This window comes from Sciurus vulgaris, assembly GCF_902686455.1.
Source record: "Sciurus vulgaris genome assembly, chromosome: 11".
Lineage (NCBI taxonomy): Eukaryota > Metazoa > Chordata > Mammalia > Rodentia > Sciuridae > Sciurus > Sciurus vulgaris.
The window spans coordinates 18,298,271-18,320,347 of record NC_136472.1 but is presented as its reverse complement, the minus strand read 5'-3'; the positions used below and the strand labels follow the sequence as shown (position 1 = coordinate 18,320,347).

The window sequence follows — 22,077 nt, the reverse complement described above, 5'->3', positions numbered from 1 at the left end:
AAAAACATAAAGTGAGTGCATTGGAAGATGAGTGAAAATGCAGAACTTTTTATATGTGAGAAAACTTAGGTTGTTGTCAACTAAATAGAGACTAGCATAACATGTTTAGTGTAAGTCCTATGGTAACCACAAAGCAAAAACTTCTAGTAGACACATAAGGAATCAAGTGATAGAAATTAGAATGCCACTACACAATGCCATCAAACAACAAAGGAAAAGAGCAAGAGAGAAAGAAAGGAACAAAGTTTCCACAAAATTACCAGAAAACAATGAATACAACTGATTATTAAACACTTATCCATTAAAAAGCAAGAGTGATTAAAAGACCAAGAACCTCACTTCATTTTCAAGGATGCACACAGACTGGAAGTGGAGGGAGAGAGAAAAAGTATTCCCTGCAAATAAAAAAAATAAATAAATAAAAATAAAAAAGAGCAGAAGTAGAAATGCTTATGTTATCGGAGTTCTTAGCCAGAGGCATGATTCTGAGGCCTGACTGGAGATCCCAACAGACTAGCTTTGGACTCCTGCCACCTGGAGAGTCCAAAAAGGGACAAATAGTGGTAAGACAGGAAAGGAATTCATTATTCAGTGTGACCACACGGGGAAGTAACAGGACCCCAGTGTCCTAAGCTCTGTCTTCAGGATAGTGACGAGTACTACCAGGTTATATATGGAATAGTCGGAAATTAGGGGCAAGAACTGTGCATAGTCAGTCTGTTTGGGTCAAAAATAATAATTTTTTCAACTGTGGTTCTTCCAGATCCAACCCGCTCTGAGGAAATAGTTATTGCTTGAGTGGGTTCATCTGGTCTTGAAATGATTACTCCAACTTAGGTGGGCAGCCTCAGTTTCTAGATCTTGAAAATAATAATAATAATAATCTTAGTTCTCTTACCTTGGTGTCTTTAGTCTTGAAAAGAAATGGGAGTCATTAGGTAAATTTGGGCCCAGTTTTGACATTCCTTATATTATTAGCATGCCTATGTTAAGAACTGAGTAGAAATTTGACTCAAAGTTTAAGGTAGCTAAGAGAAAATTGAATGCCTAAGTGAGAGTCAGTGTTTTGATCCTTTAAGTCCTTTTCCCACTTATAGATTAGGCATTGCTTAAAGATAAAACAATAAACTGAGAAATGTGTCATTGGGAGATTCCATCATCATGTGAACATGGCATATTTACACACACTTAGATAGTAAATCATACTACATACCCAGCCATATACATGGCCCATTGCTCCTAGGTTACAAAACTCCTGAACAAGTAATGGTACTGCATATTTTATGGAATTATAACACAAAGGTAAACATTGTACATCTGAACTTAACTAAATGGCTTCGTTTACACCAACTTTTCCACAGAGATGTGAGTAAGGTGTTGTGCAATGACATCATGAAGGGTCTGACTTCACTAAATAAAGAAAGCCTTCACATGTTTATAATCCTATGGGACCACCATATGTGTATATGTGACTGAAATGTTATGCAGTGCTTGGCTTATCTGACAAAACAGACTATCAGCCAAAAATAGTCACAAGCAACAACAAAATGTTATTACATACTGAGGGAGGAATAATATAATCAAGAAGGTATAACTATTTTGAATATGTATGCATTAAGCATTAGGAATCTAAATATATAAAGCAAATATTAGCAGAATGAAAAGAGTAATGGGAGAGCAATATAATAATAGTATGAAATTAAAATATCTCATGCTCATGGATGGAGAGATCAGAGAGAATTTTAATAAGCCAATATTAGATTTTTTAATACTCTAATACATATAATTATATTTTGTTTCCAAATCAAAACAGATTATAATGCATACACACATAAATTGTACCCTCATATTCAATTAAATGAAATTTATTTTTACTTAGAATAAATGTGATTCATTCCCAAATATTCCTTTAATTATTTCCTTTACCTCTTTAGCTTTTGCATTATTAATGCCATAGAACCTTACATATTTCCCAATGGGAATACTTATTAAAATTCTGCAGCAAAAGACTACTTATTTTTGTAACATTCTTAAAACTTATATACTCACACTTTCCATGTGTGTGTGTGTGTGTGTGTGTGTGTGTGTGTGTGTGTATATATATATATATATATATACTCAATCTTTTTTAGATTGTATTTTGTAAACCTAAAACAATAGTGTAAACAATTAGATTATTTTGAGGCAGCCTAAATTGGAGATATATATTACACATTCCCAAACTCCAAGTAAACTTTTAAAGCTCATAAAATTTTCAGCAAATTATGTGTAGAAGGACACATAATTAACACATGTAATCAATTGCATTCATATACTCCAATGATGAATCAGTTGAGAGAGAAATTAGAAAAACCATCCCATTCACAATAGCCTCAAAAAAAAAACAAAAACAAAAACAAAACAACAACAACAAAAAAACAGGCAAACAGGCTGTGGAGATAGCTCAGTTGGAAAAGTGCTTGCCTTACAAGCACAAGACCATGGGTTAAATTCCCAGCACTGCAAACACACACACACACATACACACACACACACACACACACACACACACACACACACACACACTTAGAAATTAATCTAACAAAAGAAGTGAAGGATATACACAATGAAAACTACAGAACACTAAAGAAAGAAATTGGGGAAGACCTTAGAAGAAGGAAAGACCCAGTGTTCTTGGGTAGGCAGAATCAATATTATCAAAATGGCCATACTATCAAAAGTACTATCCAAATTCAATGCAATTCCCACCAAAATTCCAATGACATTCTTCATAGAAATAAAAAATGCAGTCATGGAATTCATTTGGAAAAATAAGAGACCCAGAATAACTAAAACAACCCTCAGCAAGAAATATGAAAAAGGAGGCAACAAAATATCAGATTTTAAATTATACTTCAGAGCTATAGTAACAAAACAGCATGGTATTGGCACTAAAATAGTCAAAAAGACCAATGGAACAGAATATAAGACACAGATAACTCACATAAATACAGCCAACTCATACTAGATAAGGCATCAAAAACACACACTGGAGGAAACCTCTTCAATAAATCTCTGACTTTAAATCTTTAAGTTTAATGTATATACATTTAAAGTAACTATGGAGAATGAAACACTCTGATATACAGAAACTTGCAATGTCTTACAATTTTTATTTTTACTCATTCTTTCCTCCTTTACAGGTCCTTTAGAATAGCACCTGAATGATAATTTTTTCATTCCTACAATGAAAATCCACTGGATATTAAACAATGGATGAAGGAATTGTAACCCAAACAAGACAAAGAAATCAGACAGGACTGGACGGCATTAGAGTTCCAAAAGCCAGAGTTTAAAGTCAGTACTTGTTCCATATTTGATCATGCAGTAGAGACATTAGATTTAAAATCTACTTTAGCCTGTTACATATCTGCCTTGAAAACAAATCTCAAAAGAACCCAATTGATTAGTTTTAAATATATAACATTCTTTCAAAGGAGAAAAAAGTGCAGTACTCATTAATTTAAATATTCAGCATTCAACCAATCACACATCCTAAACATAAGAAAAAGCAAAAACTTATGACTCTAACCAACAGACATTTAAAATAGAACCCAAGACTACTCCAAGCAGGATAAATAGAATCAAACCACCCCCAAATCAAAACACAATAAATTATCAGAAATCAGTGATAAAGAGAGATTCTAAAACAGTCAGATAAAACAGATAAATGCAAGCAGATAAATAAAAGATTTACCACCGATTTCCTGGGAGAAATAATACGTCATAATATATTGCCTTACATTCACATATTACTATGCATCCTGCAGAAATATACTCAGTTAATGGATGTTTTAATACAGAATATTGCATAATCTTTTTTCTAGGAAATTTTTCTTTCATATATTCCTGTATCATTGTGTTAGACTGTTTTCCATTACTATAATAAGACATCTGAAATAATCAACCTATAAAGATAAGACATATATTTGAGTTCATATGTTTAGAGATCCCAGTTCAAGATGAGACAGTCCCATTGTTTGAGTCCCCATTGTTTGGGTCCCTGATGGTGGAGCTGGGTGGCAATGGCAGGAGAACATGACAGAACAAATTGCTCACGTCACCCTGTGGCCTGGAAGCAAAGAGCAAGAGGAAGCGTAAAGAAGGATTTTCACTCCATCAAAGTCATGTCCCCAGTAACCTAAGGTCCTCCCACCAGGCCCCGCCTCCGAATGATTCCACTACTTCCCATATCACCAAGCTGGACACGTAAGCTTTTAACACAAAACCTTGGGAAGCATTCAATACAAAAACTATAGTGAATATACATACACACGTGTGTGACTGTGTGTGTGTCCACATGCCACACAGCTTACCTGAGACAATGATCCAAATTCAAACCTCAAAATGCTAAATAATATCTTGAAGTCCTTTCTTAAATCATCCCTGATCCAGCAAAACAATTGCTTTTACATGAACTATCATAAACATATATACAATTTTGGAAAACACTAGTGAATGTTCTATTATTTTACCCCTACGAGTATTTGCCTATTCTGAGACAGGTCATTAGATCAAAATTGCCTAGGTAGAAAGTCTTTTGTGGGGAAAAGGAAACCTACAAAGCTTTAATGATTCGTACCAGTATGACAAATTTGAAATTAGAAAAGACAAATGTGTGGCATATTCTTCCCATAAAATATTTTTGGTATTAAAGGATCAGAGAGCTAAACCAGATGTCTAAGGGAAGGGTGATATGTGTTCCAGTTACACAAATATGTTTCAAAAGAAAAACGTTCAGTAAGATTAATTGCATACACAATGAAAGGAATGAAAATATAAGGCATTAAGAATAGCTAGTGACGTGCAGTGGCACACGCCTGTAATCCCAGCCCTTTGGGAGACGAGGCCAGAGCATCCCAGGTTAAAGGCTAGCATCAGCATCTTAACAAGGCCCTAAGCAACTTAGAGAGCCCCTACCCCCTGTATCAAAAAAATAAAATAAAATAAAAAGGCCTCAGGATGTGTCTCTGTGGTTAAACTGGATTTATTCTTCCTGCAAAAAATAAAAAAAATAAATTAAAAAAATAGCTCAAACCATCGGAAAGAAGGTGGAAGGAAAATAACAACTCCAAAGTACCAAGACATATTAGAGTATTTAATATATTGTAATATTGGTACAGAAGTCAAAAATAAAGTAATGAAAAGCAGAGATAGCACTGAATCAGAGTAATATTCTATAAATCAAACCGTTTACTTACAATAAACACATTATCAGTATTATTTATTATTAGCATTACAATAGTGAATATGGCTATTCTGTATGGAAGGACAATTTACAGAATTTTACTTATATCACACAGAAATGAAACTCACAATTGCTTAATACCAACATATTTCCATGTGCAACAATGTAATCTGCAATAAAGTAGCTGCTTTTGCATGTACATTTTGCGATAAATTTTGTATATTCTTTAGTAGAAAGATAAAAATTGCTTTAGATTTTAAAACTAAGGTTTCCTGCATACTGATTGTGTCTGCATTGCAAGCATGAACAAGAAATTGTAAACTTCTCTAATTCTTTGAAAAAAATTCACTAGTTTTAAGTTCCGGAGTTTTTCTATGATATCAGTAGCTAACTGAGGCTCTAAAACACAGACAACAATGGAAAATATGGTTTATTTTAATTTCCAAAATTAAATGTAACATTATTTGTAGCAATTTTAATGATATGTGGTCTTAATTCAATGAGAATTTGTGAAGTTTTCCAATCAAATAACCCATCATTACAGAACTGGAATGTGTAGGTAGACATTAAAGATAGACATTAAATCCATTAAATGATTTGAATTCTTTTAAAAATGTTTGATCTAGAAAGAATATGAAGAAAATTCTTATACAGATGTTTGAAAATGGTGAAAATAAACATTAAAATTTCACAGAATTAGATATCTAAAAGTACATCTACATTAATAAATTTACACAGTTTTCTAAATGTTAAAACACATATGTAGTTATTGAATTGCTTCGTCAATTTAAAGCTCAGTGCCCTAATATCCCAGGAGAGCAGGATTTTAAGTTAATTTTTCTCAAACTAAATTGTGCTCTAGGTCACTTCTACTTTCTAGCTATCTTTCCTCATATGAACAAAAAATATTCAGAGCACAATGAAGTATGGAATCAAAAGATCAAGTGAACATCGTATTCATGGGAACCTGGGCCAGTGAAACCGGCTGGTAGAAAGTCGTGGATTCAAAGTTGCCTTGAATTTAAGAAGAGCAGTATCTCTTTTCTGTGGCCCTTTTCACAGCATCTTTTACCTCCTTGTTTCTGAGACTGTAAATCAATGGGTTTAACATGGGAATGACTAGTGTGTAGAACACAGATACCACCTTCTCTTGATCCACAGAATACTGGGAGCTGGGCTGGATGTAATTAAAACTTAAGGTCCCATAAAATATGGTCACAGCAGTGAGGTGAGAGGCACAGGTGGAGAAGGCTTTCTGTCTGCCTGAGGCTGAGCGAATTTTCAGAATGGCAGTGGCAATGAGTATGTAGGAGATGATCACAATGAAGAAAGTACCCATGGCAATGACTCCAGAGAAGATCAAAAGCAAAAACTCATTCATGGAGGTATCAGAACATGACAGCTTTAACAATGGCGGAATGTCACAGTAGAAGTGGTTCACCACATTGGGCCCACAAAAGGACAGTCTGGTCAAGCTTACCGTGTGTGTGGAGGAATTAATTATTCCACCTGTACACATGACCCAATAACCAACACTATGCACTTTCTCTTAGACATGGCTGCAGGGTAAAGCAAAGGGTTGACAATGGCCTCATAGCGATCATATGCCATCACTGAGAGCAAGAAGCCTTCAGTGGTAATGAGCACCCCAAAAAATAAGTGTTGTGTCATGCAGGCTGAGACGGAGATGGTTTCCTTCACGACCAAGAAGCTGATCAGCAGTTTCGGTGCGATCACTGAAGAATAGCAGGCATCCACTAGTGAAAGGCAGCTAAGGAAAAAGTACATAGGTGTGTGAAGCTTTGGGGTGATTTGGATTAAGAAGATCATGCCCAGATTCCCCACCAAAGTAATTGCATAAATCACCAGGAACAACACAAAAAACACACCTTTTAGTTCAACACGGTCTGTCAATCCCCAAAGAATAAACTCAGTAACAACTGTAAAATTCTCTTCAGCCATTCCTTTTCTAGAAATCTGAGATGTAAAAGGTAAAGGATTAGAACATATCCAGAAGAATCTGGTGCTTTTAAAATGAAACAGAATTATTCATAGACTTGTACCCTTGGATGATTAAGTTTTATTTTTGCTGAATATAAATCTCATTTATAATATTGAAAACCTGATTCTATCATCTCAATTTTGTTTTAGTGTTAGTTATAATTTAATTCTATGAGAATATACACAAAAAGCATCTTGGCTCTCAAAAATTTCAATTTCTCCCTCACGTATCTGCCTCTATAGGAAGATGATACCTATGAAGGACAATGATTCTAATTACAAGGTGGATGCAAATTGACTTGAAATTCTCTTAATCTGCATTTTGAATATAAAAAGAGTCAATGACAGATGTAAAAACAGCTGTACTACTGTCTATATAGTTAATTCACAAATGTACCATGATATAATGAGTGAATTAACAAAGGTTATGAGGCAAGGGGATTGGCTCCAAAGATGATGGATGGCATGATACTTTTTAAAGACCATAAATGACATGTTTTTCTACATTCCCCTCATGCGTATAACACTGAGAGACTCTCAGTGGAATCATCTAGTCCTGAGCACAAAATTCCCTGTCTTTAAATGCAGCAGTTTTAGAAGACTTCATAGGTTATATGATGCATGGAATACATACATTTTATGCTATTATTGTCACTTAGTTTTCATTATATAAATGTCTGTGTATAACATGTATATATATATACATATATATACATACATAAATATATTTCATTACTTTTATAAACACTTGCATAATCTGTCCACACATAGATAGTCAATAAAAATTTAAATGTTCCAGCCACTGGTCTGGAACAATTTTTCATGTCATTCCTATAATGATAAATATTTATGACCATTATATTTCTCAATTCAGTTTCTGTGAAAGTTCAGTCATTCAAAACTTTTTATTCAAATGTCTTCTATTGTATAATAATAAGCCCACAGTAGAATACAACTTTCTTCTCTTCTTTTCTACCTCTCTACCTCCGTCCTTCTCAGTCCACCATATTCTATAGTTAAAAGAAGATACATGTTTAGAAATAAAGATATAAAGACAATACTATGATTTTGGTTACCCGTATCAGTTTTATTAATTAAATTTAACTCATACATTGTAATTAACAAAACAGTTATTGGTTGGCATTAGCTCATCCTGGAATTAAAATATGTTGGTGTCACTTATCAACTTTATCACTCTGGGATTACATTAACCACTTTTGGTATAATTATACATACATCACAATATTTTTTTTAAAAAATAGGAAATGCTACACACAAAGAGCAAAGAGTTTATTAAGTATGTAATAAGCACTTAAAGTGTAGATAGATTAGGTAGATAAGCAATATAATGATATATAAAAGCTAGATGGTTTGGGGGGTAGGTAGTGGTATGCATATGTATAAATCATATAGGAAGCATTTTAGTCAATCAATTTCCCCAATTTTAAATATATGTTATTTCATTTGAATTTTTAATTAAATGGAAATGAAAATTGGTGGTTTAAAATTTTCACATTCAATTTCAGCCTATGTGTTTTAATGATTTCCCCTGGACTATTAGTTTATTTACCAAAATACAAGTCCCTTCAACATATGTTAAACCTTGACATTCACATTGGATCTATTTGTCTACCATATCTGATCTGTCCAGTATAATAACCACCTGTGAATATTAAACAGAAACTTAAATTAACTAAAATTACATAAAACCTAATTTCCCATGATTGATAACCCCTGTTCAAGTTATCAGTAAGCATATGTAACTAGTGGCCTGTGTTTCCTGCAGAACTAGTTATAATACATTTTCACCATTGTAGAAAGCCTTGCAAATTAGATATCCTCATCCTTTACCAATTAAATAACATTTTCTCAAGGAAGGTTTATATAAGTAGTTTTCATTTCCAAGCAGAATTAAGTATATGGAGTTTCCCATTAGAATTTTGAAATTAAATTTTATTTCTTATTCTGGTTATGGTTATCCTTAACAAAATTGAAGGTTATATTGGAAACAGAATTGAATGAGGTGATGTACAATTTAATTTAATTACTTGCAATTTTCTTAATAAACCTACAATTCTATCACATAAAAGCTTCTGACTAGCATATCAAATACAACATAATTCAAATAGAGAAATTACTTTCACAAAATAAACTTACCCAAAGAAAAATATTTTAAATGTTCACACTTAATGGCTTCATGCTTTCTCCATGATTTCTTATCTTTACTAAAAATTCATTTCAATTAATAATGATATGTCCTGCAAAGTTGTCAAATATTGTTAAAGTATCTAATGGAAGATAATTCCAGGTACATAATTAAGAGAAAATTTAAGCAATTAATAATAAACACAAGAAACAACAAATAAGTAAAACCTTAAGATATTTTTTTTCTAAAGAAGAAGGAATTAGATGTCTCCCTCTGTCTATCTCTGTCTCTCTGTCTCTGTCTCTGTCTCTCTTTCTCTCTCTCTCTCTCTCTCTCTCTCTCTTTCTCTCTCTGTCTCTCTTTGTGTCTCTGACTCTCTCTCTCTCCATATATATTTTCAATCTTTAATGGGCCTTATCATAGATTGAGCATCATATGATGTAGCAGATGAAACTTTGGGAAACATTCTCTTTCTCAAGGGATTTTGGAATTCCCCATGAGTTATATCTATCCCTACAATGTATAATTAACTAAAAGGCTTACAGACTTTAAACAAAAATGAAGCAAAATGGAGGGTTCTCATTTTAGTAAATATTATATCAACATTTATGGAAAATAATTGAGTCAGTTAGACTTAACTCTAAGGGATAATGACTGAATATGACCAGATTAAGTACAAGCTATGTTTTATGAAGGTGAGGAAGATAGCGAACCTGAACCTACAATTAATAAGGGCTTTTAGAAGCAAGACACAAAATTAAACTCACACACACTTGAACACATGAGCAATTTTATGATTTATGGGTTACCCATTGCCCAACTGAGATGCCAGTCTACTTCTTTAGCTTAGCATGCTGAGTGTTGAAGAATTGTGTCCATCAAACTAATAGTTACATGTGGATAGTATACAGTAGATACCATATTGCACATTAGAAATTAAGGGGGTATCAAAATGATTGAACATTGATTTAACAACGAGAATTAACACATTCCCCAAAACACTTGTATTAAAATATCTAGAAATGTGAATTGAATAAAAAGGAAATATGAATGAAAATTAATATTGGAAACATGAGGAAAATGAGTAATAACCACAGGGAAAATGAGGAGAAGGCTAAACATTAGATCGATAGTGGAAATCAACCTGCAGTTCTGAGGGCTGGGATCAACGCTGTAACTGGAATCATGAATTTAACAACTCTACTGCCAAAAACAACTGAAAAGTGAGAGAAAATATTTGTAATATGTGTTTTGAGACATTTGATGATTGTCAGCACAGTGCTACTCCATGTTAGAAAAGGAACACGTTTAAAAGATTCTGATGATAGATGGTGGTGGCAAAGAAGAACACAGCAGTCGTGTTGACATGAAAATAAAAAATCAGATACACACGTGTGGAAGTGCCCAGAGTTTATGGAACTGAACGCTTCAGTGGAGTGACCTAGGCTAGGAAATTTATTAAGAAATCAACATAGGACCTGCTTACGACTTTGTATGACCCCAACTGCACTTTTAATATGAGACTCTACAAGTCCAAAGTAACATCAACTTCAGGGAAAGAAAAATTACCAAGGACCTGTATGATGGGAACTACCAAACTCTAGTGAAAAGACTCAATGATGACTAAGTGCATTCAATGAGGACAGCAGAATTGAAAAGAAATGGCCTCAGAGGAAACAGTAAACTAAGCCCCACTCTTGTAGATCTCAACACTAAACCTCAATAGGGTTACTTTTATTGCATGTAAATAATCTCATTGCTAAACAAGAACAAAAAATTATGAGTCTTAATAGCCAAAGGTTTATAATGCCCAGCATCTGAATAAATATGTATTTATATGAGGAAAAATAGGAAAATATTATCCATAACTGTAAGGAAAATCAATTACCAGAAATAAAGTCATCATATTAGAGATGCTGAATTTAGAGTAAAACATTTTGAAACACCTATAGAATCATTTGCTAGAACTTCAGTATAACCATAGACATTGAACAGAGACAAAAGTTATAAGAAAGAAACAAAAACTATTAGAGCAGAAAGTGATATTGGCAATAAACATTTCATTGTTCATCTGTTAAGAGTGGATTTGACATTGTAGGGAAAAATAGTGAATTCGAGCACAAGAAAATAGAAACCATCCACACTTTAAGAACAAAGAGAAAAAAGGAATCTTTTAAGAATTTCAAAATGTTACAGATATATGTAAAATATATTTCAGAAAAAAAATTAGAATTAACTCAGACTTCAATAAAACACTGTAACCCAGAATATGAAACCACATATTTAGGGGAAATAGTGCAGGTAGGGAAACAGGAAAGGAAGTTCCCTCCCTGGGGCCTATTGTTCATATCGTTCACCCTGGAGTTTATTGATCATTGGCAATCTGGGAGTCATCTTGCAACTGTAGCATTGTGGAATCTATTGAAACTGAAACTCAGATCTGTGCTATTAATATTGACCTCCCCTCATTTAAAGGCAGGTACTGGAAACCTTCAGGGACACTATAAGTCTACAGAGTAGAAACTGTACTGCCTTAGATCTACATAGCTAGGTGGCAAGACACACAAACAACATGAAAACACAAGGGAATAAAGCACTCCAAACAAACTGACATACTCCAATAATAGAATCCATTGACAACACAGTAGAAGAAATGTCAGAGAAGTGGTTCAGAATTTACTTTGTAAAATTGCTCCACAACTTAAAGGAGGGTATAAGGAGTGAAATCAGGTGTGTATTTCAGGAGGTGAAAGATCACTTCAATAAAGAGATAGAGATCCTGAAAAGAAATCTAGAAGAAAACCTTGAAATGAAGGAATGAATAAACCAAACTGAAAATTCAATGGAAAGCATCACCAACAGACAAGACCACTTGGAAGACCGAACCTCAGGCAATGAAGACAAAATATAAAATCTTGAAAATAAAGTTGACCACACAGAGAAATGATAAATTGTGTGCCATTTCTTCACCCAGACACAATGCCTGAACAGCAACTGCTAAAGCCAACTGAGTGAAGCTACTTTGACTACTTCTGGGCTGAAAAGAAGGACCCTCAAAGCAATGGCACCATGACTGGGTTCAAACTGATGATCCAAAATCAACTTAAAGGCAAACAGATGCAGAAAGAAATGTCCAAATTCATCTGAGAGAGGATAAAGATTGAAGAAGAACGTGCTAAGAACTTGGCTAAGCTCTATCAGAACTCCGTGGCTGTACAGGAGGAAGGCTCCCTGTGAGAAGCATGGGCTTATGTGAAGAAAACCCTGGCAGATGAAGCAGAAGTTCATCTCAACATCACAGTGAGATAGAAAAGTCCCTAATGAACTTCCGTGAGAACTTCAAGAAAGACATGAAAAAGTGTGACCACCATATCGCTGACCTCCACAAGCAACTCACCAGTCGCTATGGAGATGGCCCAGAAAACCCTCACAGAGTGACAGAGACCTACAGATGAAGACCCAGCAGTTGGAGATCAAGCTGAGCAAAAAGATGGAGGAGAACATCAAGAAGCAGGGAGGAAGTCCACACAGGAGGACAATGACTTCATGCCCTGTGTGGACCTATACAATAGGGCCCAGTCCACAAGGTTTGAAGAGATGGTGACCACCAGTTTGGAGCTGGAGTGGCTGGAAGTAGAGAGGGTGGAGATGATCTGGCAACATCTATGCCGATACACACAATTGCGGCATGAGAGGGTCATGTTCAACCAAAGCACAGTGGAGCCGGTGGACCAACTGCTTCGAAAAGTGGACCTAGCCACAGACAGAGAGCTGTAGGTCAGAGAGCACAAAACAGGAAACATCTTATGGCCATGGAGATCTAGACACGCCTGTGTGGTCCTGGGGGAGTTCGTCCCAGGAGAGGGGTTGGGAGTCCCATGGAAAGGAGGTGGTGGCTCCCATTGGGTGAAGCTGCCCTCCCATCCACTGTCCTGTCCACAGAGGAGAGAGGAGAGAGCTGTTGGTTCCAGAGGGGTGATCTGAACTGGGGGATCCAAAATATTTCCAGGCCAAGAAGATAGACCTGCAACCCTGCCCTTGTCTCCAAGACTGAAGTCCCCCAGACCCCATGCCTTGTTGTTCCTCTGAGAATAAACTGAGGCTGGAACATGTGGTCCCTGTTGAGTTCCATAGGGGTAGCTTTCACACACTTGTGCCCTTGGATGCCTCAAGATCCATCCTCCAGCTGGTCCCTTTATCTCTGGGGCTTTAGAAGATCAGGGGAGGGCTATGACTGCCTCCAAGTCAATACCAGAATCAGAAACATGGAAAGAAGGTGACAGCTCAGTATGCACTTAGAATCCAATAAAGTCCTCTCTCTGTTTTTCTCATTATATACTGGGAGCCAAATTTGGCTTTTCTTGGCCACTTTTCATCCCCATGAGTCTTGGGAAGGTCTGTTTTCTGTCTTCCCAGATCAACCCTGCCAAAGGAGGTCAGGATGGAATTACCTCATTTAGCAAATTAGCCCCAAGGCAAACTAGCCCCAAATCAGAGCATTGAATCATGGTTCCTATCAAACCAGGTATCATCTCTGATGTCTGTGGAAATCCCAATCCACACATTTTTCAGCTGCTTTCTAAAGGCAGTCTCCACCTCTACCCTGCCACCCCTGCCCAGTCTTACTAGAAGGAGCTTTCCAAAGTTCTCAGTCAGCAAGACCTCCTTCAGCTGTGTGCATGTTTAAAAGCTTTGAGAGATGGAGGTAAACCAATTCACCTCAGAAACCAGATGGGGGTCAGTCTACCATGGTGTCCTGTCCAAAACTGGGCTATGCTGACCACCACTCTCCCGGGCTGCCCACCATGGCTTTAAGGGGGCTAGGTCAGTCCCATATGAGAGACAGGTTAGGGCAAGTTTTTGTCATCCCCCATATGGCTCCATCTGCTTATGCATGATGGAGTTTGGACTGCTGTCCCTTGTATGGTCACTATAGACACTATCTAGGTGTGTCCTGCCACCTAGGTCTCTAGCTACTCTGAACTTCCCAGAGCCATGTGCCAAGCCCTCCGTTGGTGCCAGCACCCCCTGTCCCTCTGTCCACCTTCCCTGGAGAAGTCTGGGCCAAGTGAGACTCGGGAAACATTTCAACACTGCCACTGGATTCAGCCCATCACTTTCTTTACTAAGCAAATGTGATCTCCAACATCTCAACCTAGAGAATCAGTCTGAGGGGACTGGGATAAAACATTGGCATAGTGAGCAAGGAACAGATTCTAGCCAGAAATTCACACTGTGAGAGTCCATCTTTCTTCATCTTTCCCATTGATGACTTTGGACTTGACCCTTACATCTCCCATGGAGGCAGAATTCTACCAGCACAATTAACTGATAGTTCCCTCAGTTTTACATGCTAATAATGGATGACATTAATCTTGACTCTCTTGCCATCTCTTCCATTGAACCAGAATTGCTTTCTCATAGTTTATATTGGAAAGATGTCCAATATACTAAAGCAAACCAGAAAAAGAAAGAAAATGCAAAACAATATATTTAAAAGAATAGGAATGACCCAAAGTATGATTTTTATCATTCAAATAAAAAATTTAAAAATGAAAAGAAAGATATGACTCCCTGATGATAATGGTGACTATCAAATAATTGATAATAAGCCAAAACATTGCAGAGATAAGGAACAATTTTTGAGGAAAAAATAAGAAATTATTGCAGAGAAATAACAATCAGGCAGATTCTGAAATGCATTTCCCACTAAAGGAATGAGTAATTTTCTCAGTTTTACTACTTATACTTTGAGGGAACATCTAGTCTAGACAACTTGAGAGCAATCTCATATAAAATTCAGTCTTTCTGAATTAATTAATGAGAAGCAGAGTTTGTAACAACCACACCACAAGGAAAATTTGGAAGAATCCATAAAATATACCAACAGACAAAGAGAAATACATATTCTGTGTTCAAACCCTAATTTGTTGACGAGAAAACATGTAGGTGTGGGTAAACCCTGCAGCCCAGAGAAGGCTAAATATGAAGGAATATTTATATTGACACTTACAGGTGAGAATTTGCATTCTGAGTCAACTCATACTAATTTTATCCTAAAGTTAAATAAATAAATGAACCGAAAACAAAAACAAACTAAAAGCTTTTTAGAGTAATACATCAAAATTCAGACTTCTCCACAAAAAGGCTCACATATCCAAGATAGAATCCCTAATTTCTTAACACACAAATGTACAGGACAATTAAATCAAAGCTTTATGTGAGAGCAGAGCCTGGTTTTTATTTCTCCAGAATCCTATTCTTGGGAGTGTTCTGTGACTCTAGACCTTGGCACATGGCTTCATTTTCTTCCTGATTTCTCCTACCTGCCCCATCCCAAGCATCCAAATCAATTTTCTATATGAAGAAGTCTTGGATGGGAGGCCGTTTTCTCTTGACACCAGTGATACAACATCTCTGCTATGTAGCACTGAAGGATACTGGAAAAGAGAACTAAATATGAACAGCAAAATGGCTTCTAGAATAAAATTCAAAGACTTAGATTGATCTAGATAACTTATAAATATTCCAAAGACCAATAAAAATAACACCCTTATTTAAAAATAGGTTAAAGTTTAGAAATTTTAGAAGTACAGACAAATGAATGACCAACCAGTATGTGGAAAAGTGTTCACTTATCACTGTTTCTATGTATACAAATTTTTAATACAGAAATCATAAAGAAAAATGTCATTGTTACAAAGTAATTAGAGCTGGTGTCCACTAACAGAGGATTTTACACTTGTTATGGTTATACTGAGCATTATTCAACAATGTTTGGATATATAGTGTATTACATATGTATATAATACAGATCATTGCATTGCAATTGAGTTAATGAGGTATGGTATTACAACGATTGCCCAACTTAATATGATCAGCTGCTAATTGAACTGTTGACTCATCATGAGTGAACTCAGTGCCACCATATCTTGTAGGCCTCCATGGAACTGAATAGATCAGTTTTGCTAGCTTGTTCCTTTGCTTGAGTTTTCCCATACTTTTTCCCACTGGGAAAAATGTCGGGATTCCTAGTTAATTATCAGACATTTAAAGCATATTTTTAAATCTCTCAGAAGATTTGAGCATAATGATCTGCAAGAATTACATGCTACTTCCTCAGGGAGCATCTCAGAGAGGGAGGAAAAAACATAAATTCTTCCAACCCAGAGAAAAGGGATGCATAAACTGAGATGATTTTTGATTCTTCCATAAGGTCAGTGGATAAGAAATGTCTTTGATCTTGATTCCATGGGCAATGGTAATTTCTCATAGACCATAGAAACTCTTGGAAAGTGACAAATTATTGCTCAAATAAACCACAAAACATTATGAGCTTTGTTAACTAGGGTTCCCTGGAGTACTCTGGTGTTTTAGAACACTAAGTCCTATGAATCAAACAGGCATCCTAGACCTATTTGATTTGTACTAGTATTTGGAAATTGGAAGTGCAAAGTAAGTTAGAAATATTTGAAAAACTGATCACTAATCTCAATTATTAAAATCTATTAATAGATTAAATTAGATCTATTTACTAATTAGATCCATCAAAAGGATTTGCAGGTAAAGTATGGGATGCCCAGTTGCTTTTCGATTTCACATAAACAACAAACTGTAACATATAACCTACACAATATTCTTTTTTTGGGACATTACTAAAGATTGAACTCAGGGGCACTTGACCACTGAGCCACATTCCCAGTCCTATTTTGCATTTTATTTAGAGACATGGTCTCACTGAGTTGCTTAGTGCCTCACTTTTGCTGAGACTGGCTTTGAACTCTTGATTCTCCTGCCTCAGTCTCCAGAGCCACTGGGATTACAGGCCTGTACCACCTTGCCCAGCCTACATACTCTTTGATGAGGGAAAAATATTGTTTTAGGATAAATATAACTGATGAAATGTTTGAAAAGCAATAGTTCAAGTATTTTCCAGGAAATAGTTTACAAATTTCAATGAGTCTTATAAAGTTGTATGCATAGAATTGTAGATTTTTAGTTGTTTATATTTTCCTAATGGATTGCTTACCACTGATCACTTGGAGAAAAATCATTACACATGGAAAATACTATAACAATTTCAAGAGTTATAGAGTTGTGCAGGAACCACCGAACTTCACATAATTCCTGATGTTACCATGTCCCAAAGTGAAAATACCACTTATTTTCTTGACAAAAGAATGAGCAGAGTAAGATTCTAGACATTTTCAGAGTGGGAGATAATAGCAGATATGTATAGGCAAGAGAATAATTCTTAGTAAAATACTGAAGACTTGAGGGTGGCAGAATTGATAACAGGAGTTCTTAAACCTTTCTCCATCCACTGCATCCCTCCTTCTATCTTAATACTCTGACAAGTCTTGCAAGACATTGATTTTTAAATAAAGGTGTCTAGGTGTATAATTCATATTAGTGGACAAGGACTAGACCTGAAACAACAGTGGAACTCCATGGAGACAACAGCAGACCACTTCATCCTGGAAGAAGGAGTGGACTCAGTTCAGCAAACTCCAGGATCACCCTCCTCTCCAGTTCTCAGTCCTTGAATAAGAAAGGCAAATAGTCACCCAAAGTGAGCAATTCCTAGAACTGCTACAACCGCTGCACTGTGGCTCTAGACTGTAGCTGCCTGCACCAGGCTGTGGTTTGGGGCATTGTGGTAAACTCCTAGAAGTTAATGCCTGATTGCTGAAAAAGTTAAAGCTGGCATTTCACAACATAATAACTTCTTTCCTGCATTTTATGACTGATTTATTTTTAACGGCAGTCATTCCTCCAATTAAAAATTATGCTAGTCAGGTATGGTGACACAGGCCTGTACTCCAAGCCACTCAGGAGGCTGAGGTAGGAGTGGGGTAGGAGGATTCCAAGTTTGAGGCCAGGCTCAGCAATTTAGCAAGGCCCTAAGCAATTTAGCAAACCCTGTCTCAAAAAAGAAAAAAAAAAAAAAAAAAAAAGATAAGAAAATCTGGGAAGGTGGCTCAGAGGTTAAGCAACCCTGAGTTCAAACCCTGGTATGTATAAATAAATAAATAAATAAATAAATAAATACTTATAGCATTTCAACATTTCAGAGTTTCACTGAGGAAAAAGTAATCATGTCAGCAATCCAAGAGAATTAGGCTAAATCATCTGCATTATTTTAATCAGAGTAGTTCTACTATGTTTTACTGACTTTTCATGTCAATTTATTAAATGAATGTGGGGTATTTTTCTCTGAAATATTTGAAAACCACATTGGTACACTTTATACAATCTTCGTTAGGAAATTCCAGGAAATTTGACATTTAGTAATAACTGTTGAAATAAATGCTCAAGTAGTATACTGCTTTATGAAATCTACAATGACCACACTATGGTATTAAAGGAAATATGGTATATAGAACTGAAAGCTCAAAGTCCTTGAATAATATAAATCATATATTACTGTATTTCTACAATGTTATATTAAAGGAAATAAAGTGTATATTGAATTAAATACTCCAAATCCTTGAATAATATATACCACATATCTTTGCAGGAAGAGATTCAGATCATTTGTTTTTATAAGTTTACACTAATTTGAGGCTTTCCTTTTCAACAATGAAAAAAATCATGTGTACAATTTAAGAAATGATTGTGATTATTTATACAAAGTAGAAAAAGAATTTTAAAATATCAATTATAAATGAACTAATGGTCAAAAAGATCATGAGATATATCAAAACAATTTTATTAATTAAAATCCTGGTACTTTTCAGACACTGGATAGTAGGCATGTCCTTTGACGCTACTACTGCATCACAATGGAAATAATTATTCAATGGTAAATGTTATTGACTTTGAACAATATGACTAAAGTCAGTAACCCTCAAATGCAATGCAATTAACGCAATCACCTTTAGCTGGACCCCACAAATGCTCTGCCATATTAATTGAAGAGCCATGAAGAAGACATTAGAATTTAGAGAAAGTAGGCTGGACTTGTCATGGATTTCTCTGTTACATTCACATTTACAAGGAAATAACATTTTGGGAGTGCATTGATAAGTGTTCTCCAGAACATTTGAATTGCATATGAGGAAACCTAATACTCAAGCAGTTTATGTTGTTCCTCTTTCTTAAGAATATAAAAATTCCAAAGAACACTCACACAAAAATGAATGTTTAATAAAGAAAAACTGTAAAGTCATTTTCTAGATAAAATAAAATTGAATCTTTCTTCATCAAAATCTATATGGTCTTGTTTAAATGAATATGTTCCAAACATTGAAGAATCTGTTGATTGTTTATACATTATAAAAATATGTGTTCTCATAGGAATTAGAAGGTTCTACTGTTGATTCATTTTTAAGTGTCAGATATATAAACTATTTTTCTCTCTCATGTTATGATTAAAATTTTCTTACATCCTATAAATATTATTATTATTTTAGAGGACATTACAAGAAAGTGGACAAAGCTCTCTCTTTTCTCCCAGGAAAGAGAAGTACAGAGAAAACAGGACTTAATGGGCCAACAGAACCAAACCCTGCTGACTGAGTTCATTCTGACTGGAGTCTCAAGGCGGCCTGAGCTGCAGCTTCCCCTCTTTGGGGTCTTCCTCATCATCTACACAGTCACAGTGGTGGGCAACCTGGGCATGATCATCCTGACCAAGCTGGACTCCCACCTGCACACGCCTATGTATTTTTTTATCAGACATCTGGCTTTCATTGACCTTGGCAATTCCACTGTCATTTGTCCCAAGATGCTGGTAAATTTTGTTGTGGATCAAAATACCATTTCTTATAATGCATGTGCTACACAGTTGGCATTCTTCCTTGTGTTCATTATCAGTGAGTTTTTCATTTTGTCTGCTATGGCCTATGACCGCTATGTGGCCATCTGCAACCCTCTGCTCTACAACGTTACCATGTCTCAGAGACTCTGTCATGTGCTGGTGGGCATTCCATACCTCTACAGCACCTTTCAGGCTCTCTTGTTCACTATTAAGATATTTACATTGAACTTCTGTGGTTCTAATATCATTAGTCACTTCTACTGTGACGATGTTCCTTTGTTACCTATGCTCTGCTCAAATGCACAGGAAATACAATTGTTGATCATACTCTTTTCAGCATTTAACTTGATCTCCTCCCTCCTAGTTGTCTTAGCATCCTATATTCTGATTCTGCTTGCTATATGTAGAATGCATTCTGCAGAAAGCAGGAAAAAGGCTTTCTCCACATGTGGGTCTCATCTGACAGTGGTGGTGGTGTTCTATGGGTCTCTCTTTTTTATGTACTTGCAACCTAAGTCCACTCACTCCTTTGAGACTGACAAAATAGCCTCTGTGTTTTATACTTTAGTGATCCCCATGCTTAATCCCTTGATTTACAGCTTAAGGAACAAAGAGGTAAAAAATGCCTTCCACAGGGTCTTTAAGAATCAATGCAAGCATTGCGTTTAATATTCATTATGGAAGCATGTTAAACTAAACTATGAGGAAGAAAATGTTTTTTTAAAAATTGTTTCTTTATTTCATGCATTTAAGATCTACAACAAGATTTTGATATATTTATCCATAATGAAGTGATCATCTCATATAGTTGAAATAGCTCCATTTCTGATTTTATTTGACTTTTTTTGTTAGTCTAGCTAAGGATGTGTCAATTTTGTTTACTTTCTTAAAAATTCATCTCTGAATTTTATTGATTTAACTTAAACTTTTAAAAATATTTTGTGTCCTATGATATCATCTAATGTGGAGACTGTTCCCTGTGCACTAGAGAAGAATATGGATGCAAAATTCTCTACATGACTGTTAGTACTATTTGGTCTAAATTATAAGCTCAAAAAGGAGTTCAAAAGGACACATTATAATCAGACAACCAGAAACAGAAGAGCAGACTACAGTAACACAGCCATATAGTTATTTATACCAGCACAATTAATAATAGTCAAGATATAGTGCAAACCTAGGTGCCCTTCAACAGATGAATGGATAAAGAAAATGTGGAAAATATATACCAAGGAATAGTACACAGACATACAGAAGAATGACCTTAAGATATTTTCTGGTAAATGAATGGAACTTGAAATTATCATGCTAAGAGAAAGAATTCAATTCCAAAATTAGAATTGTTAGAATGTTTCTCTGACATGTGGAAGCTAATTCAAAACAAGCTGTGGGACAGATTTTTTAAAAAGTGAGAGAAAAAAGGGGGGGGAGTGAGGGAATTTCATCAAAGTAGAGGAAATATCAAAAACATAGATGAAGGGGATTGAGAAGGAAAAACAGGTATGGGAAAAGAGAAGAGCAGGAGAATGAATCTGACTGAACTCTCCTCATATGTGCATGTGTGGATGTGGTGCGGTGGGCTTGGACTCAGTTTATCCACAGGACGCAATATTTTAATAAAATAAACTGTAAATGGATTGAAGTGATGTAGTGGAATGAGGGGGAGGGAAAGGGGGCGGGAGCCATGTTTGGGACTGAATTGGGGTGGGTCGTGTTCTCTGCTTTCTTAATTATGTCAGGGTGGAACCTGGAGTTTTATATAACTGAAGAGAATTTTTTTAACAAAAGGAGTAGAAGATGAAAAATTCAGTATCAGAAAAAATAACTGTATAACAAAAATAAACAAACAAACAAACTGAGGAAGATCAATAAGGCTAAATTAGCAAATTTCTCAACCAAAACCCAGAAGTCCAGGAGGAAGTGGGATTGTAAATTCAACGT

General features: G+C 35.6%; 2 protein-coding genes across 2 annotated transcripts; one reads left to right on the top strand and one right to left on the bottom strand.

Moving 5' to 3' along the window:
• Positions 1–6,248: 6,248 nt before the first annotated feature.
• Positions 6,249–7,189, bottom strand: LOC306639698 (olfactory receptor 5J3-like; the record flags this gene model as incomplete). The annotated part of the gene is given in 2 exon segments (XM_079103476.1): positions 6,249–6,749; positions 6,752–7,189. Coding segments are annotated over 2 exon segments (939 nt in total).
• A 12,674-nt stretch (positions 7,190–19,863) lies between these two features.
• On the top strand, positions 19,864–20,805 carry LOC306638956 (olfactory receptor 8K5; the record flags this gene model as incomplete). The annotated part of the gene is made up of 1 exon (XM_079102404.1): positions 19,864–20,805. The coding sequence occupies one exon, from the start codon at positions 19,864–19,866 to the stop codon at positions 20,803–20,805; it is 942 nt and encodes a 313-aa protein (XP_078958530.1).
• Between the last annotated feature and the right edge of the window lie 1,272 nt (positions 20,806–22,077).